Source organism: Penicillium crustosum, assembly GCF_028827405.1.
Source record: "Penicillium crustosum strain IBT 35664 chromosome Unknown utg000003l_segment0_segment0, whole genome shotgun sequence".
Classification (NCBI taxonomy): Eukaryota; Fungi; Ascomycota; class Eurotiomycetes; order Eurotiales; family Aspergillaceae; genus Penicillium; species Penicillium crustosum.
Window position 1 is genome coordinate 2,742,696 of NW_026623124.1, and position 22,620 is coordinate 2,765,315.

The 22,620-nt window shown below is 48.2% G+C and overlaps 9 protein-coding genes across 9 annotated transcripts; 6 read left to right on the top strand and 3 right to left on the bottom strand.

Moving 5' to 3' along the window:
* Window positions 1-134: 134 nt before the first annotated feature.
* Window positions 135-1,079, bottom strand: N7487_008107 (NAD-dependent epimerase/dehydratase family protein; the record flags this gene model as incomplete). The annotated part of the gene is made up of 1 exon (XM_056875837.1): window positions 135-1,079. The coding sequence occupies one exon, from the start codon at window positions 1,077-1,079 to the stop codon at window positions 135-137; it is 945 nt and encodes a 314-aa protein (XP_056728025.1).
* A 304-nt stretch (window positions 1,080-1,383) lies between these two features.
* On the bottom strand, window positions 1,384-2,494 carry N7487_008108 (putative short-chain dehydrogenase/reductase family protein; the record flags this gene model as incomplete). The annotated part of the gene is made up of 2 exons (XM_056875838.1): window positions 1,384-2,249; window positions 2,311-2,494. 2 exons carry the CDS (start codon window positions 2,492-2,494, stop codon window positions 1,384-1,386), a joined length of 1,050 nt encoding a protein of 349 aa, XP_056728026.1.
* A 622-nt stretch (window positions 2,495-3,116) lies between these two features.
* Window positions 3,117-3,872, top strand: N7487_008109 (uncharacterized protein; the record flags this gene model as incomplete). The annotated part of the gene is made up of 3 exons (XM_056875839.1): window positions 3,117-3,158; window positions 3,206-3,305; window positions 3,373-3,872. The coding sequence occupies 3 exons, from the start codon at window positions 3,117-3,119 to the stop codon at window positions 3,870-3,872; spliced, it is 642 nt and encodes a 213-aa protein (XP_056728027.1).
* Window positions 3,873-5,129: 1,257 nt separating this feature from the next.
* Window positions 5,130-6,083, top strand: N7487_008110 (uncharacterized protein; the record flags this gene model as incomplete). Its single annotated transcript, XM_056875840.1, has 3 exons — window positions 5,130-5,132; window positions 5,182-5,722; window positions 5,779-6,083. 3 exons carry the CDS (start codon window positions 5,130-5,132, stop codon window positions 6,081-6,083), a joined length of 849 nt encoding a protein of 282 aa, XP_056728028.1.
* A 2,082-nt stretch (window positions 6,084-8,165) lies between these two features.
* On the top strand, window positions 8,166-8,749 carry N7487_008111 (SNAP receptor SNC2; the record flags this gene model as incomplete). The annotated part of the gene is made up of 3 exons (XM_056875841.1): window positions 8,166-8,273; window positions 8,442-8,673; window positions 8,730-8,749. 3 exons carry the CDS (start codon window positions 8,166-8,168, stop codon window positions 8,747-8,749), a joined length of 360 nt encoding a protein of 119 aa, XP_056728029.1.
* Window positions 8,750-10,378: 1,629 nt separating this feature from the next.
* On the top strand, window positions 10,379-13,480 carry argEF (bifunctional acetylglutamate kinase/N-acetyl-gamma-glutamyl-phosphate reductase; the record flags this gene model as incomplete). Its single annotated transcript, XM_056875842.1, has 3 exons — window positions 10,379-12,769; window positions 12,825-13,065; window positions 13,119-13,480. The coding sequence occupies 3 exons, from the start codon at window positions 10,379-10,381 to the stop codon at window positions 13,172-13,174; spliced, it is 2,688 nt and encodes an 895-aa protein (XP_056728030.1). The 3' UTR covers window positions 13,175-13,480.
* Window positions 13,481-14,072: 592 nt separating this feature from the next.
* On the top strand, window positions 14,073-16,411 carry N7487_008113 (Rad21/Rec8 N terminal domain protein; the record flags this gene model as incomplete). The annotated part of the gene is made up of 6 exons (XM_056875843.1): window positions 14,073-14,091; window positions 14,112-14,196; window positions 14,257-14,397; window positions 14,456-14,590; window positions 14,655-15,123; window positions 15,185-16,411. 6 exons carry the CDS (start codon window positions 14,073-14,075, stop codon window positions 16,409-16,411), a joined length of 2,076 nt encoding a protein of 691 aa, XP_056728031.1.
* Window positions 16,412-17,753: 1,342 nt separating this feature from the next.
* Window positions 17,754-19,221, top strand: N7487_008114 (DUF3237 domain-containing protein; the record flags this gene model as incomplete). The annotated part of the gene is made up of 5 exons (XM_056875844.1): window positions 17,754-17,822; window positions 17,904-18,395; window positions 18,462-18,782; window positions 18,843-19,137; window positions 19,193-19,221. The coding sequence occupies 5 exons, from the start codon at window positions 17,754-17,756 to the stop codon at window positions 19,219-19,221; spliced, it is 1,206 nt and encodes a 401-aa protein (XP_056728032.1).
* Window positions 19,222-20,195: 974 nt separating this feature from the next.
* On the bottom strand, window positions 20,196-22,489 carry N7487_008115 (Zn(II)2Cys6 transcription factor; the record flags this gene model as incomplete). The annotated part of the gene is made up of 7 exons (XM_056875845.1): window positions 20,196-20,589; window positions 20,654-20,886; window positions 20,940-21,356; window positions 21,414-21,730; window positions 21,794-22,295; window positions 22,364-22,387; window positions 22,445-22,489. The coding sequence occupies 7 exons, from the start codon at window positions 22,487-22,489 to the stop codon at window positions 20,196-20,198; spliced, it is 1,932 nt and encodes a 643-aa protein (XP_056728033.1).
* Window positions 22,490-22,620: the final 131 nt, after the last annotated feature.

Here is a 22,620-nt window from a genome sequence, read left to right on the forward strand (position 1 = left end):
TGATATTACGGTTTATGTTGTTTTATATTGCAGCAATACTGAACACCCTTGGTATATACCCCGAACCACAGTCATCAGTAGACACAGTTTCATTCTATCCTAGCCACTAACCACTAACCACCAACCACCAATCACTAACCACTAATCCTTTCCGTCTCCTCCATTTCAATCTGCTTCTTCTCCCAATTACTAAAATACTTATGCCAAGGATGCTTTTCCTGAAACCCAAGAAGCTTCTTGATCTTCGCATTAGAAAACGGCGCCTCAAACTCCTCCATCTCACGCGTGATAGGTATATCTGGGAACTGCGACTTCAAAAAGTCCTTTGTCGGACTAAGATTGGTAATGTGATCATTAGTAGCATTGAAGACCTGAAATCCAAGCCCATCAGTCTGCAACGCCGCCTCACACATCCCACCCAGATCCCGTGAATCAATGTACGACCATCCATGCACCTTCCACATGGTCGGCTCATGCACATAGCTGTAGAAGATATCTTGATTGTACTCCTCGGGCTCAATAACACGCCCAATGCGCAGGATGTAGATATCCACCCCGAAGCGTGCCGCAAAACCCCGTGCGATGCGCTCGCCGCACAGCTTCGCGATCGCGTACGTATCCGTCGGGTTCACGTCCAGGTCTTCGTGGATCGGAAATGAGGGGAAGTTGGTATCGCCCTGCGCGAAAGCTACCCCGTACACTGTTACGCTACTGGCGATGATGATCTTGCGGATTCCTAGCTTGCACCCTGCCTCGATGATGTTGTATGTGCCCTGGGTGTTCGACCGGAAGGTCTCGTTGTCTGGCACGAGCATGTTGCGTGCGTAGCCTGCGAGATGGATTACGGCGTCTGGCCGTGGCGGGAGGCCTTCCGGGAAGGGCTCGCGGAGTGTCCATTGACCGGATAGGGCGTTGAAGACTTGGCCGCTGTCGGCGAGGTCGGTTTTCAGGGTATGCACGTCTGGGTGTTCCAATGCCATTAAGTCTAGGTTTAGGATTGTGTGTCCGGCGTTGAGGAGCTCCTTGATGACGAATTGGCCTGCTTTTCCGGAGCCACCGGTCACGACGATGTGGCCCATGCTAGTGATAGTGTCCAACGAGACACGGGATTGAGGGTTGAATCTCTGCTTAGGGGATAACTTTTTAATTCCGGGGCAATCGGTTTGAAATGTAACAAGCTACGAGGGCACTTATTGAGGGACTAGGGCAGCATGACTGACGTCGAAATCATCATGATGCCATTTGCCTCCATGCCCTCGGCTTCTTACAGGCGGGAGAATGACAACGCGCATTGCAATTTGAATTCTCAAAAACAGAAACAAGCTAAATCGCTAGTAAAATTTCAGTCATTTCATACATTTATACATGCCTCGAGGGGTTCATTCAATTTCGCTTCGAAACCTGAGCCTCAGTCCAATCCCAGAGCTTGTGAGCCAATTGCGCGTTCTGTACAGGCGCAGTGCCACCACTGCGATACCCAACGGGAGTGTAGTAAGCTCCATTGATAATGTTTTCTCTTTGCGTGCCAGCCGCCCAAAGAGAATTCAGGGCTCCACTAGCGACCCTTCGGAAGAACATGGAGCCAACAGCAGAGATACCGTAATTCATCACCGAGTTGAGACTCTTTGTATATCCATAGAGCCCGCTGTCAACCGCACCGGGGTGCACAGCAATAGACAAGATATCAGGATGCCGGCGGGCCAGCTCGGATGCAAATAGGATATTAGCCAACTTGGAAGCGCCGTATCGCGTCCAGGTACTAGAAGCGAGCAAGCCAGGGGTAGATGTAATTTCTTCAAAGGTGGAGGGGCCAACGGCGTGAGCCGCCGAACTGACAGTCACAACCCGGACATCGGGCACCTCCTCCTTGGCGCGCTGGAGATCAATGGTCTTCTGTAGGGTAGGGAGAAGTAGTTTTGTTAACAAAAAGTGACCGATATGGTTTGTGCCGAGCTGGATCTCGAATCCCTCCTCTGTCGTGGTGGGCGCGTTGCCCATCGTGCCCGCATTTAGGATCAAGATATCTAGACGGTCGCTATCGGACTGGAACTTGTCTGCGGCGGCGCGGATGGATTTAAAGGAAGATAGATCGAGTGCGAGGAAGCGGATATCGGCGGGGGAGGATAGCTGGCTTTGTAGCGACTCGATTGCTTCGCGCGCTTTGCTCTCGGTGCGGGCGGCCATGTAGATGCGCGACGGGCGATGCTTGGCGAGCTGGAGGATAGTCTCTTTGCCTAGTCCAGCATTGCCTAGATCAATCGCAGTGTCAGCGTTCTGGAAGCTGGAGATAGATAGAAATAAAATATGTACCTCCCGTCACAAGGACGACCTTGCCGTCCAGGCTGCGAATGTCACGCTCCGGCTGAAACGATGCCCCTAAATAGCCGAAGGTGGCCTCATTCAGAGTAGGGCCAAAGCTCGACAACGCCTCCCGAGGATGACGCAAGCTATAGGTCGCGAAGCCACGAGTGGCTATAATATCACGGAGATCCATCTCAGAATTGAAAAGAATATGAGGGGATGTGGAGGTTGAAATCAGGTTAGCCCAGGGGTGGGAATAAAGTATCCAGAGGTCAGTGGCTGGGGCCAAGGAACACCATGTTTTCGCATGTGTACGAGTAGTGAGAGATGGGAGGGCTTCCGAGGCTTTTTCAAGAAGATCTTATCAAGATTTCCTATTTCCTATTGGTCCACATAACAGGAATTTCGTTTCTGCATAGATGCTCAGGTGTTAACCTGAGTTTATTTCTGGTATACAAAGTAGCTATTACATATGTAATCTGAAGAATGCACAACTTAATAAGTACATAAGTACGAAAGAAATAATATTGAATAGATCTTTGTATATGTATCTGTCGATCTTGGTATATCTCACATCAGACGCCGAATTCATCGCCAAGCTAGTCCAGTCCTGCAAGTCACCCCGCAGGTTGATCCCCCTTGTACCTCTCGAGATTCTCTTCTCCTGGCCACCTGTCCTGTAGACTCTCCTCTTTTCCTCTTCCTCGAAAGTGATTCGACTGTAACACGAAATTCTGAACTGTTTCACTATAATCTCTTCCTTACCAAACAATCTACACTTCAAGCATTAAGAAACGATATCCAAAAGCACCAAAATGCGATTTCTTTGCTTGCACGGCGGCGGCACAAATGGCGAAGTATGCGCTGAATTCAGACATACAAAGAAAATACTAACCAGCTACAGATCTTCGAAATTCAAATTGGAGGCGTCCGCCAAATACTAGAAAGAAGCGGTCACCAATTCACATTCATGAACGGAAAGATAAACGCCAAAGTTGAGGAGGGTAAGCTCTACTCCCTACACACAGCTACTAGCTGCATGAACCATCTACTAACCCAAATCCAACCCAGAACTCGAAGGCATAGTGGACGGCCCCTTCTATAACCACTACACCCGAGGTTCCTCGCCCGGCTCCAGCATCCTCGAAGCCTTCGATCATACCAAGCGCTTCATCGAAGAAGAAGGCCCATTCGACGCAGTGATAGGCTTCTCACAAGGCGCGGCACTAGCAGCCTCGCTTCTAATCCACCAAAGCAAGACATACCCAGCCGAACCGTCGCTGTTCCGCGCAGCGGTGTTTATCTGTGGCGCGGCGCCGTGGGAGAGTTCCGGACTGGAACATATCGCACCACAGCCGGATGTGTATCCGATTACCATTCCGACGGCGAATATCGTTGGCAAGGCGGACACACTGTTCCCTGAGGGGTTGAAGTTATTTAAGCTTTGTGAGCCCGCTAAGGCGACTTTCTATGATCATGGTTCTAAGCATATGGTTCCGTTTGATGTGAAGAATACGGAGGAGATGGCTAGGGTTATTCAAGAGGCTGTTGCGAAGGCCATTAGGGGTTAGGTATGAGTGGCTGTGCGGTAATGAGATGGTAGGAATTCGAGGATATAAGGGTTCTATACATCCCCACAGCTACCGAAGTGATGCGCTTCTATAACTCTACCTGTGTTTTCCTACCTCGTAAAAATGTGAGGGGCTTAGCATTGGTTAAAGGTTGGTATTATACATTGTTCCTTTTCGCTTTCTCTGGACTTCTTCAAGATTTACACGCCTTCGATCTTTCTTACTGCCACACATGAGAGCCAATCATGCCAAGCGTCCAGCACTTTATCTTTATACTTAAGGGTAGAGAGCTAGCAGAGTGCCTTAAAAATGGTGATATATAAATATAAGAATAGTTGGTAGTTTATAAGGCTGCATGGTGTTTTTTTAGATTCCTGTTTATATATTGAAGGGAACGCTTAGGTCTGCATGCTCAAAGGAATACAGGTCGATTCAGCACTCGCAATCCAGCTTAATACCAAACTTTGTATATAAAAAAAATATAGGCGCACTACAGAAGAAGTGAATTTAGAGAGGAATAGAAGTCTATTGTTAATCTATATCTATCTACTACTTATATCCTCCGCATTTTAACAATTATATAATAGACCCAGCGGGAGGAAAGTTGGAAATAATTTTCGTCTGAAGAGATAGAAATTACATGTATGATGGAGGTAAGAATCCGGCCCTGAGATTGGTAGACCCTTAGTGGGCCATTGTTGGCTGAACAGCGGCCCAAGTAGGGATTGTGGTAGGTCTAAGCAGGATGAAAGTGGATCATAGCCCGGCAGGAACTGATGGGCATGAATAATAGGCACTAAGGTGATGTATGTACCGTGTCTTGGTGGAGTCGGCGGCTAACAAGAAAAGCCGTTCTCAAAGTCCTATTTCAGTTTAGTGAAACAACTAGGCTTCCTTATGCATATACCTAAGTTTAGATGGCCAGACATATTGCATGAGCGCGTAACGGTAGGATGATAGCGCTCAACGTGTAGATCATGTAGGCAGTTGTGATTTTTAGCGCATGAGCAATGAATCAGTTATTTGGTCGAGCGTAACCGGTCGACAATTAATACCCCTAATGTGCCAGTTGCGCCAATTGATCAATCCCTCAAAATATCCAACAAGTATCTGCAGTGAAGTTCCTCAGAGTTGGCTCGATCTGAAGTGGTGGAATTCATACCACTCACTGGATCGCTTCAGCAGATCATCCGTTTCGAAGCTATATCAGCACTTGTTATCTATTTACTTGGGATACCCAGTATTTCTGACAGTATCATGGTCAGTTAGCGGAGTGTTCAACCCGTGTCTTTGCTAATGATAATATAAGGACCCCCTCTCCATCACCGCTACCGTCATAGCCTTACTGGAAACATCAATCAAGATCACCAGTCGACTTAGGGACGCATACTCACGTCAACAAGCTCAACCCATCTTACTAGCACAGCACCATGAGGATTTACGAGGTACTGAGAGTGTCATAAAGGTTGTTCACAGCCAGAGATGTCTTGAGACAGCAGCCGTGACATCCGAGTTGGTAAAAATGAAGGATCTGTCACAGGAGCTCCTTACGCTTCTTGAGCGACTAGATCCAGGGAAGAAGTCTATTTCCCGCCAGCTGGCCTATCAACTTATCAGCGGATCAAAGGATGAGGGAAATTTCGATAACATTGTGAAAAGAATGAACACGGCGAAGACAAACATCATCTTGCATGTACAGGTTGCTAGTGTTGGACTTACCCGTGATGCCCAAAGCAATATTGTCGCCAACACAGCCGAAATTAGCCACCTTGATCGGACCCTAAGGGAGCTACTTGGTGATGGACAGGGATTGAGGATTGCAAGTCTGTTGAAAGATCGGCCCCTGAATGGTAAGCGTCTGATAAGTCAATATTGAAGGATATCTACCCAAACTAACTGCAAATAGAAGACGGTACGGTTGTTTTGGACCGAGATGATTTGAATCGGATTGGAGTATCTGTTCCCGATGGAGGAAATACCCGAATAATTATTGGTAACTTAACACGACTACAAGCGCTGCAGATCAATGGACCAGTCGGAGAAGATGAGTGGAAGACTATCAGTCACCTTGAGATCAGAGATAATGAGGCTGGCCCAGCCAGCTCGCAGGTCAACTATCCTGTTTCTGGTACCGTTTTTGCCTCTCTCCTGCTTGACCATACCATCAAATACGTTTTGCTGTTTGTTTTGATATATACTGCTTTGCGGTAGTATTTTTTTCAGCAAGAATTGATGAGGATTTAATTCATTCTTGTTGGATGGGGGTAAAGGACCCCATCAAATAGTTATTATACTTCTATAGAGACTCATTAGTTAAGCCAACGATGTGCCCTTATATCAGGATATCATATCTTTGCATCAATCTGGCTAAAGGCAAGTTGCTACAACTAGGGACATATACCTGCATTTATCTCAAAAGTGCGTAGAATATATACTAATGTCATCTATAAAAGCATTTAATACAATGTCTCTACGAGATGCGCAGAAAATGCTATGTTACGTAGACTAGACACCAAAACCGCCAACACAGCACTTCCAATTTGTCTGGGTTTGAATGTCATTGTGTCCTGTATCACCCGATCCATCCTTCTCATCAGTATCTATGCTTCCCTTAGTTGTGCCTCTGTTCCCTGTGCCTTGGTAACGGAGGGAAAAAAAAAAAAAAAAAAAAAAAAAAAAAAAAAGAAATTCAAGTATGAAAAAATTATGGGAGCTCTTGTCAAGACACTCGGCCCTCGTCCACGAGAAAAAGAAGTGAACCCTCAAACTCTGCAAATGACCCGGAGAGATTCTAAACTTTGTGTCTTGGACTAGCGATAACAGCAACATCCCCGGATTACTTTGGATGTGTGGCGGTCCTAGAAAGGGGAAGACTCATCTTGCCACACATTTGACCAGCCAACCACGAAAGAACGATATGGTGCTTACTTGCTTTTGGGACACAAGAGACATCCTGCGTCCCACGGAGCTTGCAGTGGTTCTTGGCTTATTGAATCAACTGTTGGAGTCAGAGGATCCAGATGACCCAGAGGACCTGTATATGATGATCTCAGACAAGTTCCATGGTATAGAGCAATATCTTTTTAGCGACGCCTATATCGCAGATCTTGGGGATTGCCCCGAGAAAATTATACAAGAGAGGGCGCAGAAGCGTCGAGTTTACCTTGTATTAGATGGACTGGATGAATGCGGTAGCTCTTCAAGAAGTCATTTGACGACTCAATTGAGAAACATATGCAACAAAAATCGACAAGAAGAGAAGAATGGCATCAAAATCGCGATATTCAATTGTCCGTTAGATTTGCCCCCATCAAGCGGACCTAATGATTGATCTACATGGAGGTGAGAGTCCCAAATGGAACGAAGAAGATATTCGAACAATTGTTATAGAACGTTGTCTGCTAGAACAAGGCGAGAAGGCTATAAATATCCGACCAGCCTGTTCACTTCATATTTCAATATCAGAGTTACGTCCTTTGCATGTTGAAGTAACCATGCCGTCTAATATGAACTGGCATCAAAGTCAACCTTGGAACCAAAGGGTCCGGGGGTCCGGAAAATGTTACCTAATACGAGTTGCTACCCGTGGACGGGACTAATAATAGCACAACCCTTCACGGTTCCTCGAGCAACACGCTTTTAGCTACTGGCACTGATATCAATAGGCAGCTATATGAGAATCGATGTCCTTGGACACACTATTTATACATAGAGAGAATTTTACAAAACCATGGACGTACTTATGCGAAGTATAGAATTCTAATACTATCTATTATTGTACATCTCATAGTGTAACTCCGATATTGTGCCTGTTTGCGGTAAATAAATTTCAGTTGGCTTGGAAGAACACCACCAAGCTATCTAGGCCGGATTTCTTAAGGATGAAAATGGCCCTTCGTAACTCATAAACGCCAATGTTCATAGACTGAAAATAATTAACATTCAAGACCCAAAGCGGGAGCCTGCTTTGTACTGAGAACGCCACAACACGTGACTCTGGGCAAAGCCGCCTCAGCGGCAACTCACCTTGTCAGCTTCACTTTAGACAACAACGTTAATCTTTTCCCTCCTCCGTCACTTGCCGTTGCGTTACATCCCAACCTTTATCATTCTACGATAACTATCCCTCCATACCCACCATCTGCGTCGATTTTAGTCCCCCAGACTCCCCCTTTGCTGCGCTTCCCCATCAAAACAGCGCAACCCCTAGTGCTTCCGCGAGTCGTCTAGACACTCCCAATATCCGGCCAATCCAAATCTGAGGTTCTCTCAAATTCTTTCACGACTTTCATAATGGCTGCCTCCGAACAACCCTACGACCCCTATATCCCCTCCGGCTCCGCTGGAGCCCCCGGTGCCACCGGTCAGAATGGCAACCAGCGAACCGCCGCTTTGCAAGCAGTAAGTCAACCCTCGACGGTCTCTTCACTCCTAGCGACAATAATAATTGAGAAAACACTCAAATATCATCCGGTGGATGGTCCATGCTTGTTGTCTTTTTGATCTATCAAAATGCGAAGGCTGGGGCGCTTGATTCTCGAAATGGGGCTGACGTGGTATCTTCTATAGCAAATTGATGATACCGTCGGTGTGATGCGCGAAAACATCAACAAGGTCTCCCAGCGTGGTGAGAACTTGGATTCTCTCCAGGACAAGACCGACAACCTTGCCGTCTCGGCTCAGGGTTTCCGCCGAGGCGCCAATCGCGTGCGCAAAGATATGTGGTGGAAGGACATGAAGATGCGCGTGTGTCTGGTCATTTGCGTGATTGTTCTTCTCATTGTCATTATTGTGCCGTCCGGTAAGCATTTCCTAGCCTTCTCCTACTTCTTAGCTCGCCACTAACACCATATATAGTGGTTGCCACCAAGCACTAAGCACTTCGACTGTGCGCAACTTACGACTTCTCTTTGGACATGGGATCTTGAATTTTACTGGGCTTACTGTTGTTGGGGCCGTGTGGCCTTTTCCGTTTTCTTCGCAGCCGCTAATACCTCCTGCTGTTTTTTTCTGGGCGTGTTTTCAATGACCAAATCCTCTTTGACTTTTCCATGCAACGAAACGAGATCATCCGATTTGAGTTGTGTCGCTACATGCGACCCGGTCGACGGGTGAAGATGTAAATGATACTTCCATGACGCCGTGTTTAAGTATGCTTACCACATTGCCATTCGGGTGCTCTCTACTACAATGAATCTCCCTTATTGTGCTTTTATACTGAATGCCCGGCCTTGTTGGGATACCTGATCATTAGATCACTACATAATATAATGTAGAACGTTAGCGTAGATCCACACTCGGACGAACAAAGACAACATCCACCCTTGTGGATACATACTCGTCCATTGAGTCTCAATCTTTGCATGAGTGTGCACACAGGGTGATGGAAGAAAGGCGACTGAATCCGGCAGTAGGTTGGAGGGTCCCCCTCCAATTTCTGTTGGCTACATGTTTTATACTCCTTATCTTGTATATGTACAAAGCTAGCCCTGGAGGTATTATTTGCTGACACACTGAGTCCACGTGGTCCAAGACCCATTTGACCTATGAAGTCCAATTCGCCAATAAGATCATCCTGCAAGGAACCCATCACCATCACGTATTCATGTACTCCATATGTCGGAACCCTTGTGCGTCAGTTGTCTACTCATTATTAATCTGATTTGATCTAAATGTTCCCACCGTGGGTCCTGCGATACGAGTGCAGCAGCGCAAGTCTTCTGAATGCTTCGGGAATTCATCTACCGAAGGATGTTGAGGAGTTAGAAAAAATCAGATAATATTGGGAAATCTTGGCACGAAAATAAGTGTCCACCAATTCTCTCAATTAGACCACTTGGAGAAGCCCTCGTATATACGGTCGGCAGGGAGCGCAGAGTCCTAGATCCAGCCAGGGTGGAGGGAAGTGGATAGCGGTTACCTAAAGTAACGAGTAAGAGGAAGGGACAGGATCAGATAACTGAGACTAAACCCAAGCAGGATGACGTTTCACGATCTCCGAGCAGAAGAAGTGGGCTTCTTCGGAGGTAATACTCTCGCTTGGGGAAGTCCAGGGAGATTCCAAGGTTGATATCCGAGCGAAGCGCGTGAAGATTCTTTTTTATGGTTTTCTTTTTTTTCTTTTTTACTTTTTATGGTCCCGGTTATAGCGCCACACAAATGTTGAATATTTTGTACTATTATAGAAGCAAAGAAGTGCAGAAAAAACTACTACTCTATGAGATATGAATTTCAAATCTGACATAAATAGAAGAGTAATAATAGGTCATAGGAATTAAATGTCGCACGTAAAAGAAAAAAAGATGGAGATAAATCGCTCGCTAGAGGGGGTCCACCGCCTTCTCCCCGTCATTGGACCAAGTTATCGCTCCGAGGCCCGGCCGATGATCTGAAAAATATCTCTTTTGACTCAACACTTTCTCACCTTCCACCTACCTTCCACCTACTTATACATATTTGGGGCCTCTCCCACCCAGGGCCGACCGTGAGACCATTGAGGCTGCCGCATGTGCGTTGCCAGGATGATGTCCCTTCGCTCCGCTGTGCGGAGAGCTTCGTGCAAGCCCCTCCGTTCCCTCTCCGCACCGACTGCTCTGCGAGTCTCCGCTGCAAAGACTCCCACTTCCCTGCGCCAGACTCGCAATTACTCCCGCTCAACGGACCCTCACCTGACCTCCACCCGCAGCACCGTCGTGCAACTGCTGAGCAATATTGGCTCTAAGCGCGAGGTCCAGCAGTACCTGTCACACTTCACCTCCGTGTCCTCTCAGCAATTCGCCGTGATCAAGGTTGGTGGTGCTATTATTACTGAGCACCTCCAGACCCTGTCATCCGCGCTCGCATTCCTTAACCATGTCGGTCTGTACCCGATCGTCGTCCACGGTGCCGGCCCCCAGCTTAACCGTATGTTGGAGGCGGCTGGCGTTGAGCCTCAGTTTGAGGATGGAATCCGAGTGACTGACGGTAAGACCCTGGCCCTCGCCCGCAAGCTCTTCCTGGAGGAGAACATGAAGCTGGTTGAGGAGCTCGAGCGCATCGGTATCCGTGCCCGTCCCATTACCGCAGGCGTCTTTTCGGCCGATTACCTCGATAAGCCCAAGTACAACCTGGTCGGTAAGATCAATGGTGTTGACAAGGCACCCATTGAGTCAGCTATTGCCGCTGGTTGTCTGCCCATCCTGACTTCCATGGCCGAGACCCCCGACGGCCAGGTGCTCAATGTCAATGCGGATGTGGCTGCCGGCGAGCTTGCTCGTGCCTTGCAGCCTCTCAAGATTGTCTACCTGGCCGAGAAGGGTGGTTTGTTCAACGGTGACACCGGTGAGAAGATTTCCGCCATCAACCTTGACGAGGAGTACGACCACCTGATGAGTCAGTGGTGGGTGCGCCACGGCACTCGCCTGAAGATCAAGGAGATGAAGGAACTCCTCAGCGATCTGCCTCGCTCGTCTAGCGTCGCCATCATTCACCCTGCTGATCTCCAGAAGGAACTCTTCACCGACTCCGGCGCTGGTACCCTGATCCGCCGCGGTAACAAGGTCCACGTGAAGACCTCCCTCGCCGACTTTGGAGACCTGAAGGCTCTGAAGGAGGTGTTGATCCGTGATCGCGAGGGTCTTGATGCCCGTGCCGTTGTTGATCGCTACGTCGAGGGCATGAAGGAGAAGGACTTCAAGATCTACTATGACGAGCCTATGGAAGCTCTAGCCGTTGTGCTGCCCCCTCAGCCCAACTCGCAGATGGCTCACTTGGCTACTTTCACCATCACCAAGTCTGGTTGGTTGACTAACGTTGCCGACAACGTGTTCTCCAGCATCAAGAAGGACTTCCCCAAGCTGGCATGGACTGTCAAGGAGGACGATGAGAACCTGACCTGGTTCTTTGATAAGGCCGATGGCAGCTTGAGCCGTGATGGCCAAGTCCTGTTCTGGTACGGTGCCGAGAACGGCGAGGAAGTCAAGCAGCTGGTTCAGGAGTTCAACGCCCATGGCCGCCAGATGTTTGGTGACATTAACCTCGAGGCGCGCCTTCACCGCGCTGCTGAGGCCGCCGCCAACATTGGCAAGGGCTTTGGCGCTAGCGGTGCTTCTGCTGAGCAGAAGCGTGGGTTCTCGACCGCCACCAACGCTCTGCGCATGACCCGTGCCAAGCGTCCTGCCGTTGCCGTGAACTCTTTCCGCACCTATTCCACTACCAACCCCAACCCTCCTCTTGGTGAGAAGAACATCTCTAACACCCAGCCCGCCAAAGTTGCTCTTATTGGTGCCCGTGGCTACACCGGCCAGGCCCTGATCAACCTCCTGAATGCTCATCCTAACATGGATCTTCGTCACGTCTCATCCCGCGAGCTGGCTGGTAAGAAGCTCCAAGGCTACGAGAAGCGCGAGATCATCTACGAGAATCTCAGCCCTGAAGATGTCCGCAAGATGTCCGCCAACGGTGACATCGACTGCTGGGTCATGGCTCTGCCCAACGGTATCTGCAAGCCTTTCGTTGATGCCGTTGACGAAGGTTCCCAGACGGGTAACGTCATTGTTGACCTGAGCGCTGATTACCGCTTCGACCCCAAGTGGACGTACGGTCTTCCCGAGCTGGTTGAGCGGTCTAAGATTGCCCGGGCTACTCGTATTGCCAACCCCGGATGCTACGCCACCGCTGCTCAGCTTGGAATTGCTCCTCTTGTTCCGTTCCTTGGCGGCCAGCCCACCACCTTCGGTGTTTCTGGATACTCCGGCGCGGGCACCAAGCCCAGCCCCAAGAACGACGTGCAGTTCCTTACCAACAACCTCATCCCCTACAGTCTGACTGACCACATCCACGAGCGTGAGATCAGCTCCCAGCTGGGCACCAACATTGCGTTCATTCCTCACGTCGCGGTTTGGTTCCAGGGTATCTCCGTAAGTGCCTACTAGCCGCTCATTGATCCTCACAATTGCTAACGTTTATATGAAGCACTCTATCAGCATTCCCCTGAAGCAGAAGATGACCTCCCGCGATATCCGCAACCTCTACCAGGATCGCTACGCTGGTGAGAAGCTCGTCAAGATTGTGGGCGAGGCCCCTCTTGTCAAGGACATCGCCGGCCGCCACGGTGTTGAGATCGGTGGATTCGCCGTCCACTCCAGCGGCGAGCGCGTTGTTGTCTGCGCTACCATTGACAACCTGTTGAAGGGTGCCGCCACCCAGTGCTTGCGTAAGTGTTGAATCCATCTACTCCATCAGCCATGACGCTAACGAACTCAATAGAAAACATGAACTTGGCTCTGGGCTACTCCGAGTACGAGGGTATCCCTCTCGACTAAGCTTCCACTGGAAGTCAGTTACGAGTAGTTATCAGATTTTGTTTGTGTATTGTTCCTGCATGTCTTTTGTCTCATACCCCCCCGTGCATCCTATACATCGCTCTGGGTTGGAGATTTCTGGGTGCTTCCTATCTATTTTCAGATCTTCCATAGTTGATTATGTCTACGCTTATACTTTTGTGTTAAGAGAGTGCGGTTTCTGTTGGTCTTGGTCCATTTCCTTAGAATTTTGCTGCCTCCTTTCGGATGGCTCGTTGTTTTTCATCCCCTTATGCTCAACTGACTGTATATGGTTTCTCAAGGAGTCTCAAAAAAAAGTAAATCATTCTTTCTTTTAATGTTGGTGTTTGACCCAGTCCCCATCGAGTTGTTCCCTATCCCAGCACCATACACGAGTCGATCTAATTCATTGGACGATGGGAAATGGGGACGCAATTCAATCGACTGTAATTATAAAGCAATATATCTTAATTGGAACCTTTGACCTGCTGTAGCTGTAAGCGTGGACCATATGCTTGGATGCATAGCATCTGTTCACCTTAGCCTCAAGGGTCTGGTGCTCAGGCTGGGACTTGCACACCCTCACACATCAACTCTCTACTTTCTCTCTGTTCCCTGTGTCCTCTTTTTCTGTGGTCTTATCACCCATATTCATCGAGAGCACCATAATCGTACCTTTCACTCTCTTTCATCCCAAACGATCCCAGAACCATCCACACATTACTCTGGCCCACCGGCAAACAGCTGTGATATCTTCCTCTTCAACTTCCACTCCCACCCAAAGGTATTCCGCTCAATCCTGTCAAAATTCACACCACCCCTAGTCCATATCAGAAAATCCAAGCCGTGTGGAGACTTGAGGGCCTGAGGGTCACTTGAGTCCACTTGCACCGCAACCATGTTCTACAGTCATGAAAGTAAGTCAAAAGAACCCCAGAGCGACTGTCACCTCGGATCAAACGCTCACCTGTTTTTCGCACTCTAGTTCTCACCTCGCCGGAGCATGGTGTCGCGACAATATGGTAAGAATGCCCAGGGCTTCCACGCATTCGCAGCCAGAACTAATAATACCCTCTCCTCAGGCTAGTCGCAACTCTGGGGTCCCGGTCCATTTCCAGAAGACTGAACCGAAAAGCCATCCTGGACGTTGACGTCCCCAATGCATGTCGAGTTATTATCAATCCCGAAGCACCCATGGCCCTTCGACTGCAGGGGAGCTTGCTGTAAGATCTGTCGCTCAGTGATGTCTTCCCAGGTATGCTAATAATTTGACTCTATCAGATACGGTGTCTCTCGAGTGTATAACCAACAGTGTGGGTACACGCTTCTCGATACACAGGCAATGCATGACAAGATGGTCTCCAAGTTGAAGATCATCCCGGGGAGTGGACTTGATCCCGCTGCCGGACAGACCAGGTAAATTCCACTGATTGGCGGTATCAGTTTGTAAGACATTGATCGAGTACTAACCCCTTCCCAGGCCCAGCAATCTGATCCTACCTTACGACCCATCTTTCCTGCCTGAGACAGCTCTCCCGGGACTTGAGATCGACTTGTCTCACTTGAATGCCACCATGGACGATAGCTCGAGCCAACTCAGTGGTCTCTGGACCAAGTCGCCCAATAATAGCTTGTCTGGCACTTCGCAACTTTCAAGCTTGCACCTTGATCTCCCATCGGATGATATCCTGGGAGAGGGTACTATCCTAGGGATCAATGAGATCAATAGGTCTGGGCAGAAGAATGATACTTTCGGCAACATAACGGAGCTAGGGTTAGGCAATGAAGAGGGTGTGCTTCTTCAGCCTGACTTTGAATTTGACGAGGATGGCAATATCATCGAGCTTGGTGCCAGGGGGAAGTCCCCTCATGCAGGAAAGTCCACTGTTGGCCCGAGGGAAAGCGAAGGACCGATAAACGACCAACAAATCCAGCTCAATGAAGACTCGGTAAGTACCAAACATTCATGTCAAAGCCCAAAAAGTAACCTCTACTGACTCTGCTTGATAGATGCAGATTGACAACGAAGGAGTTGGAGTAGCTGAGACCAACGACATGGTGGAGCTCGACACTCAGACCGCAGGTCCCACAATTCTCCAGACGAATGAAGGCCTGGATGGGGTTGAAGAAACAATTGAAATCGAAGCAACGAGGACCCGCCGGGCCAGACGTCCAAAGGAAATCATCTCGGACGATACCACGGCGCTTCGAAACATGACACTGGCGCAATGGAACAATGAATATGTTGCAAATATGATCCAAGCACTGAAGCAAAAGCAGCAAAATAAGATCCCAACCATTTCCAAGAAGAACGCTGTTTTCTGGGTTTTCGGTCAGGGAATCGGCTCGGTTGGAGTCGGACTGGGAATGGATCATGAACCGCATCCGCTCAACCTATACTCAGGCGATGATCTGTTTGAAGCGGTTGGTGGATATCTTCAGCGAAAAGGGCGAAAGCGCAGCGCATATGGCGATGAAATATCAGAAGGACGTCGAGTACGCGCGAGAGACGCACAGGCAGAGCATCTCAGCCGTGAGAATCTGGACCGCCTCAACATGGAAGTTGAAGTCGGCCGTGATGCCCCTTCGAGTCTTATTGATGACCACTCGTCCCAGATGCCGTGGAACATCACCGCTTCTATTCAAAGCTCTCGGCAAAGACATCGATTAGGCAGTGTCAGCGAGCTGTCTTCTCAAGGACGCAAGGCCCGAAGCCGTCTCGCCAGCGCCAGTCCACTTGCCGGGCGCAGCTATCTCGGGGGACAAGACCAACTTAGCCTCGAGCTCCTGGGAGATTTCGGAGACGACCTAGATCTTACCCGTTATCTTGAAGACGAGCTTGCGACAGACCGCGAGAATATCAGCTTCCTTTCGCCAAGCAAGCGCTCTGCTCTCGAACGTGCCAAGTCAACTCTTGATCGGGAAAGCTTGAATTTCATAGAGTTCATGAAGAGTAAGATGGGTACTGCTAACGATGGCAACGCGGGAAACGCACAAAGCCCGAACAGCAACATGTCCAGCCCGATCGCGGCCAGACCCGGTCAGACCACCTTCGCGAGTCTTGTTCCTCCTGGGAGTACGACGCGAGCCGTCGCGACTCAGGCTTTGATGAACGTTCTTACTCTCGCTACGAAGGGCGTATTGCATATCCACCAAGACGATTACATCGACGAGAGCACCGAGTGGGCAGTCTGCTATCGCTATGGCGAGATTTTCCTGCGACTAGCTGGAACCTGAGTGTGGACAGTGCGCACCAGGTAGGTCTAAATGACGAGCACGAATGACGTTGGGGAACACATGATGGTGGATTGTCGGAAGCGCTGAAATGCAAATGGAAGGCACGACGGGCTCTGCTCAGACATGTGCGACTGGTTCCCATTGCCGCAATACAACGTCGAAAATGAAGAGAGACGGCTATGACGATGCATATGAACTTATTGACGCGACTTGTGCGTATTACATCACCGGAATGCGCAGAGAAACATGTTTACAGTGGAAAGTGTAAGAGAGACGAAGTGAGCGATGGTGATATGGTACGGGTAAGGAAGTATGGGAAGTTGAAGACCAAAACGGATCTACAATGCAGTTCATCTTTATTTTCCCACGTTTATATACCCCAATCTTACCAGGAACGTGTATGTTGTAATTGAAGCCGTACAACATAGACAGTATTGTGTATGGGATACGGGATAGTAATAATACCCGAAGATGTTTCGATCGCGAACCCTGGAAATGAACGGAACATGTATACGGAAGTATATAACAGAAAAATATCATCATTTCCATACATATATCTATAGATATGTATATTTCATTTCTGTTACTATCTCTGCCCTTTTTGCTTATGCTTATTGCGTGACATTCACATAGGAGAATTGTCTTCCCCACCAAATCCAATCATAGCAATCTCTGATCCGAGTGTGCCTCGTTTGCCCTGAAATCTCCGACTCGGCGATTGATAGGGTTATAGGCTCCCAGCTCTTAGGACTTCTTTGTACTCCGTAGCTGAGGGATGTTTAGTGTGATTTATAGCGGATTATCTGTCAATAGAGGGATTATTCAAAGCGTCTATTTTGGAATTGCTTTTTATTAGGCACTTATTCATAAAGTATTTCTCATATCTTTCATATTTCATATTGCTAGGGTCCCGACCGTCGGTCTCATCCATTGGCCGATGTTTCGACTTGGATCACACCAGTTACGGATGGTAGCAAGTGATTGACGAAGTGAAAGCAAAGATAAAAATAAGTAAAATGCATCCCCTTATTATAATAGAATTAAATAGATTTCCGAGATGGACTAATAGACAATTAAATATACATATATAATATAATAAGTACGTAGGTAATATTCCAGTACGAAGTACTCCATACAGGTAGTGGCACGTACCGTAAGCAGTGCTCCAAATTACGCAGGGCGCGTAACCCGCGTATTCTCCTGTCTTCGTCTTTCCATTTTCTTTTCTTCCCTCTTCCTGACCCCTCCAACTTTACAACCCATACGGCGCCCTTACCCATTCTTCTTTCGACTTTCTTCGTGTATTATCCTGGATACTGTTACTCCCCTTACTCCGCTCGTCATGGGTCGCACCGTCGACCAGGAGGTACACGCGGCGTTTGTCGAGTTTCGCGCCAAGGAAGATGACAAGGTGCGTGACTGTGTATTTCGTAATATTTCACCCTCCGTCACTAACATACGGAAACCCGTTTTGGGGTTTGTGCATGTTTAGTGTCTCTCCGTTCAGTGTATATACTGCCAACAAATTCGAGCAAAGAACACTTCGCGACAGAAACAACATCTCCTTGAATGTCCAGGTCTGCGCGGTCACCCCAACGCGCCTCAGCCTTCCCAGCCCGCCCAGGCCGCCCCTAACGGAATCGGTCCTCCCAATGGCTATCCCGGAACTCCCAATGGCCCGACAGCCACCCCGTCAGGTCCAACTGGTCCTGGTACTATCCCAACTCCCAATGGCACCCTCATGACCAATGGTGTCAACCCTCATGCCACCCCGTTGCAGACCCCGCTGGGGGCCCTCCAGAACCGCGCTGCAATGGCAACCCCAGTTCCGCCCACCGGTCCTCCGTCCGCGCCGCCAAGCGCGGTGCCCTCGCGTCCGACTCCCAAGCCCAAGGCTAAAACATCAAGTTCGAGCTTGCCTGCGCCCCCACTAGACGATGTGCACGCCGCTTTCGTCGAGTTCCGCGCAAAGGAAGAGGACAAGGTACGCACAGCGAAAGAAATCGACCGCCATACACGGTGGAACATGCAAGCTAACCTTGTGGAATAGTGCCTGTCCGTTCAATGTATTTATTGCCAACAAGTTCGCGCGAAGAACACTAGTCGCCAGCGACAACATCTGCTCGAATGTCCTACCTATCTCAGCGTGATGAAGGACTCGATCCCCGCCAACAACCTGCTCCACACATTCCCCGAGGGTGACGTCGCCCGATCACTTCAGATCCCCGCGCCGTCGCTGGAGCTGGATTTCCGCATGAGCATCAAAATGAACCCCAAGGTATCTGTTGGACCCAGCGTCTGGGGCCAAAGAGAGTGGGTCTCGTTCATTGGCGGCCAATGGGCCGGTCGATGGGGTAAGGGTATCGTTCTGGTAAGGCTGAATCTCAACCTCGAATTATTCCTTGTCCAGTATCTAACTTTTTGAAAACAGCCCGGTGGTCAAGATACACAGATCGTCACTAAAGATTCCACTACCAACCTCCGTGCGAGTTATATTCTTCAGACTGTCGATGAGCCACCTGCATTTATCATTGTGCGCACAGAAGGATGGTTGACAGGCGCCAAGGATGTTCTCGAGAAGGTCATCGATGCCAACATGGCAGATGGTGTCAACCCCGGCAGTTACAAGTACCGGGTCAATCTGTCCATGGAGACCGGCGATGAGCGATACACATTCTTGAACACCTTGATGTGGATCGGCAGTGGTTGTCGCAGAGGTCATGAAGGTACGTTTATTCGATTCTTTCTTTTGCCATTGTCCCATGCTAACTGGTCATGTAGTCATCTTCGATTCGTTCCGTGTCAACTAGGTCAATGCCCTTGTCCACCGATGATGTCTTGTCCGTTATTCAGCGAGTTCGTGTCTTTCTAACTTCAACCTCAACCTTGTGATCGGAAAACGGTGTTTCTATTTTGCCATTTCTTGATACGCGGCGCAACGTTTCTATGATTCAATTCTTCTCACCACGACTTTGTTTTTCTGACTGTCTTTGTTTGATTCCGAAGCAGGGGTATATCTGATGCCCTGGTATACCATGTGATGTGTCGCTGCAATTCAGCTGATTTTGAGCTCTGCGATGTCTCTGCTCTTTATTTCGTGCGTCCTTTGTGGTTTTTCTTCTGATGTAATTCTTTGATGGCTATCTATATTAAAATAGTCGGCCTTGTAAGGTATTGCTAGCTTTTGAGATATTTCTTGTTATCTTGATCTCGGCTTTTCATGCCCATCTCCAATTCGGGCTCTTCTTTTTCAAGTGAACTTTCCATCCAGATTTGATATGCAATATTTTTATGTAGTCATTTCCAATTATAAGAATGAACGTTGTTCCGGATTTGTTTAGTTTCTCTTCTGTTTCGGGGTACCTTCATACAAAACATCATGTTAGTGACTATATATATATATCGTACACTGACCTATAAGAGCAGTGATGTCACTATCTCTATACATATTTAATGGTTTAAAATAATCCTAGAGACAACATTCGACTTTATGGAGATAGACGATGAAGGTATCTCTGTTGTTTGGTTTGGAATAATATAGAACGGGATACATATATATAACCCGCTGTCATGTACAGACCGTACTTAACGCCAACGGTATATACCTGTACGTACCAGGAATATAACCTCCAATATTTCATAGAACTTTGTTGTAGATCATTATTTTTTTATACAAATTGAAGAATTAATTTGATGTTATATTCATATAAAAGCCCCGTGTATACCATTCATACAAGTAACACCATACCAAAATCCACAGACCAAACTCCAAAGTATTATACACTCAATCAAAACTATACGGCAGAGATGGATCAATATCTGGCATACTCAGCATACCAGAGAAGCTTTCTGCATCAGTGAAAACGAACTCATTGAAAACCAAATCATCTGCACCCCACGTAATCGCGAACGGGTTGCCAACCTGGTTAGACAGCGGACTTCCCAACCGAGGTGAAGGGATCCTCTGAAGCGCATTGCGCTCATCGTTGAAAAACTCTTGAGAAAGACCAAGGAATTTCTGGTACAGTGTTCGTAATTGCACAAGAGGATAGCTGATTCCAGTTTGACTGAGACAATCAGCGATAGCTTTCATGAGGTTAAAATCGCCAACATCGGATGTCGCAACGACGTTGCAGAATAGAATTAGGTATGCCGTCGCTGGATAGAGTAGAATCGTCCTGAGATGCGTATTAGCGAGGTGAAAATTGAAAAAAAGGTCCCCTTTTGGTATTGGATACTCACCAGTTCAAAAAGTTGACTGCGGTTTGCTTCTCCGCCGTGTGACACATGGATACAAGTGCTAAAAGTTCCTCGCGCGCTGATTGAAGATAGCTCTCTGTTGAGCGGGTTGGTTGGCCAGGATCGGATTGGAGGAGGTATAGGATTCCAGTCATGACTGATTGATAGGCGAATTTCAGGGCGGACATTTCGGGCTGGCAGTCGAGTCCCTTCCATTCCGATGATAATAAAGCCATCTGTAATCGTTTAGGAAATCGTGCATAAAGGAAAAGGGATGTTCTTGACTCACGTTGTTCATTCTTTGCTGGATATATTGCATCTGCAGCAGCATGTATTCTCCAGTACCATATAGCAAGGAGGGGTTGTGGTGATTCAATGAGGTATCGGGTAGGTACGAAACCACCGTATCCTGCACCCGAGCAAGATCCAGATAAATCAAGAAATGTTCGGCCATAGGGGGGTAAGTGGGATAAAGATCGCTGAAGGAGGAGGGTAGCTGAACATCGAGAAGGCAGCGTGAACTTCGTGATTTGAATGCATGGTTTCTGTCCAAAGTGTAGCACCAGAGGAAACAGAAAAGCTCTTCCTCGCTGGCAGTTCCATATAGAACTTTTGTTTGAAGATCCAAGTCAATGCAGGTGTTACAGGCGGCCTTGGTGAGCTCCCCACTTAAATCGACGTCTCCAGACCCTTGGTGAAGGAATATCTAAAAATGGATTAGCTCCGTTGAAAAACGATACAACGACAGGATCGAGAGGCTTACCCCACATATGATAGCCTGTAATAGCGCAAGAGAGGGTGCTATTAGCAGTGGGATTTGCTTTAATGCAGCCTGAGCTGATGCTCGATACTCTTTGGCATTCTTCCTCAGCTCGAAGGCAAGGTCGGTGTCTTCTTCAAGATTTACAACCGTAGAAATAAACTTGTAGGCAACAGCATTGACGCAAACGGTGTAAATGATGGATTCGCGAGTCGGTATTTTGTTGCGAAGAAGTGAAAGTCCCATCTGCTTCAATTTTGGGATTGATATATGTCTGAAATAATCCACAACGAAAGTCCCAAATCTGTTAGACCGGATGTCTGCGGAGGTTCATCATTAGAGTCAATTTTGCAATGTATTGAGGTGGTTAAACATCGGTGTACCTTTCAGCATCCAGGTAAGGAATTCAATAGACGGGGTTCGAGGGTAAGCTTCCTCCTGAGGATCGTTCAGACTGTCTTGTACCAGTGCTCTTGAATTGTCAGATGCTCTTGAATTGTCAGACAATATTTTTATGACAGATAAGGCTGTTTCGAGCACGCTGCGTCGATCCAGACTGAGACCCGGTAGATGGTATAGTTGGTGCTGAATCGTTATTTGCGCATCATAGACCGGATCATATACAATCCCAGTTTTGAGCCCACGTGGATCGTTGAGATTACGACTTGGGACAGAGCGAACGACTGGTAAGACTTCATTCGTCGAGTTCCCTCCATCAAACTGACGATCAGGTGTTGCTCTCCGTCGGGAACTGTGGGAAGAGCTGCGGGTGTGACCACTTTGGGGGCGACTACTTAGACATTTGCGCTTCACAGCCCGCCGTCGACTACAGGAGATGCCTGCATCCTGGCAGTTGCCACATGGATCGCGTCGATCACACCGGACCTGTGTATCTGCTCAGCAAATTGCAGATTGAATATGGTATACATATTTTTCCCCCTGAGGGTCATTACCTTGCGGGAATGACAAAGGTCACACTGCAGTTGCTATTAGTACCGGATGACGTGGGGATTTGTTTCAGGTGAGACTCATACCACTAATTGAGGCCCCTGTTTGTCGAGTGAAAGCTCGGTCGACATACTTCAGTGTTGTTTTCAACTGGTTTGATAGGAAGGAATTATCACTCTATGAGAGTGGGGTAAAATATTGGTGAATCCAGGCCTGGGAGGTCCTAAAAATAATAAGAAAGTACGCTGAATCAGAAAATTTC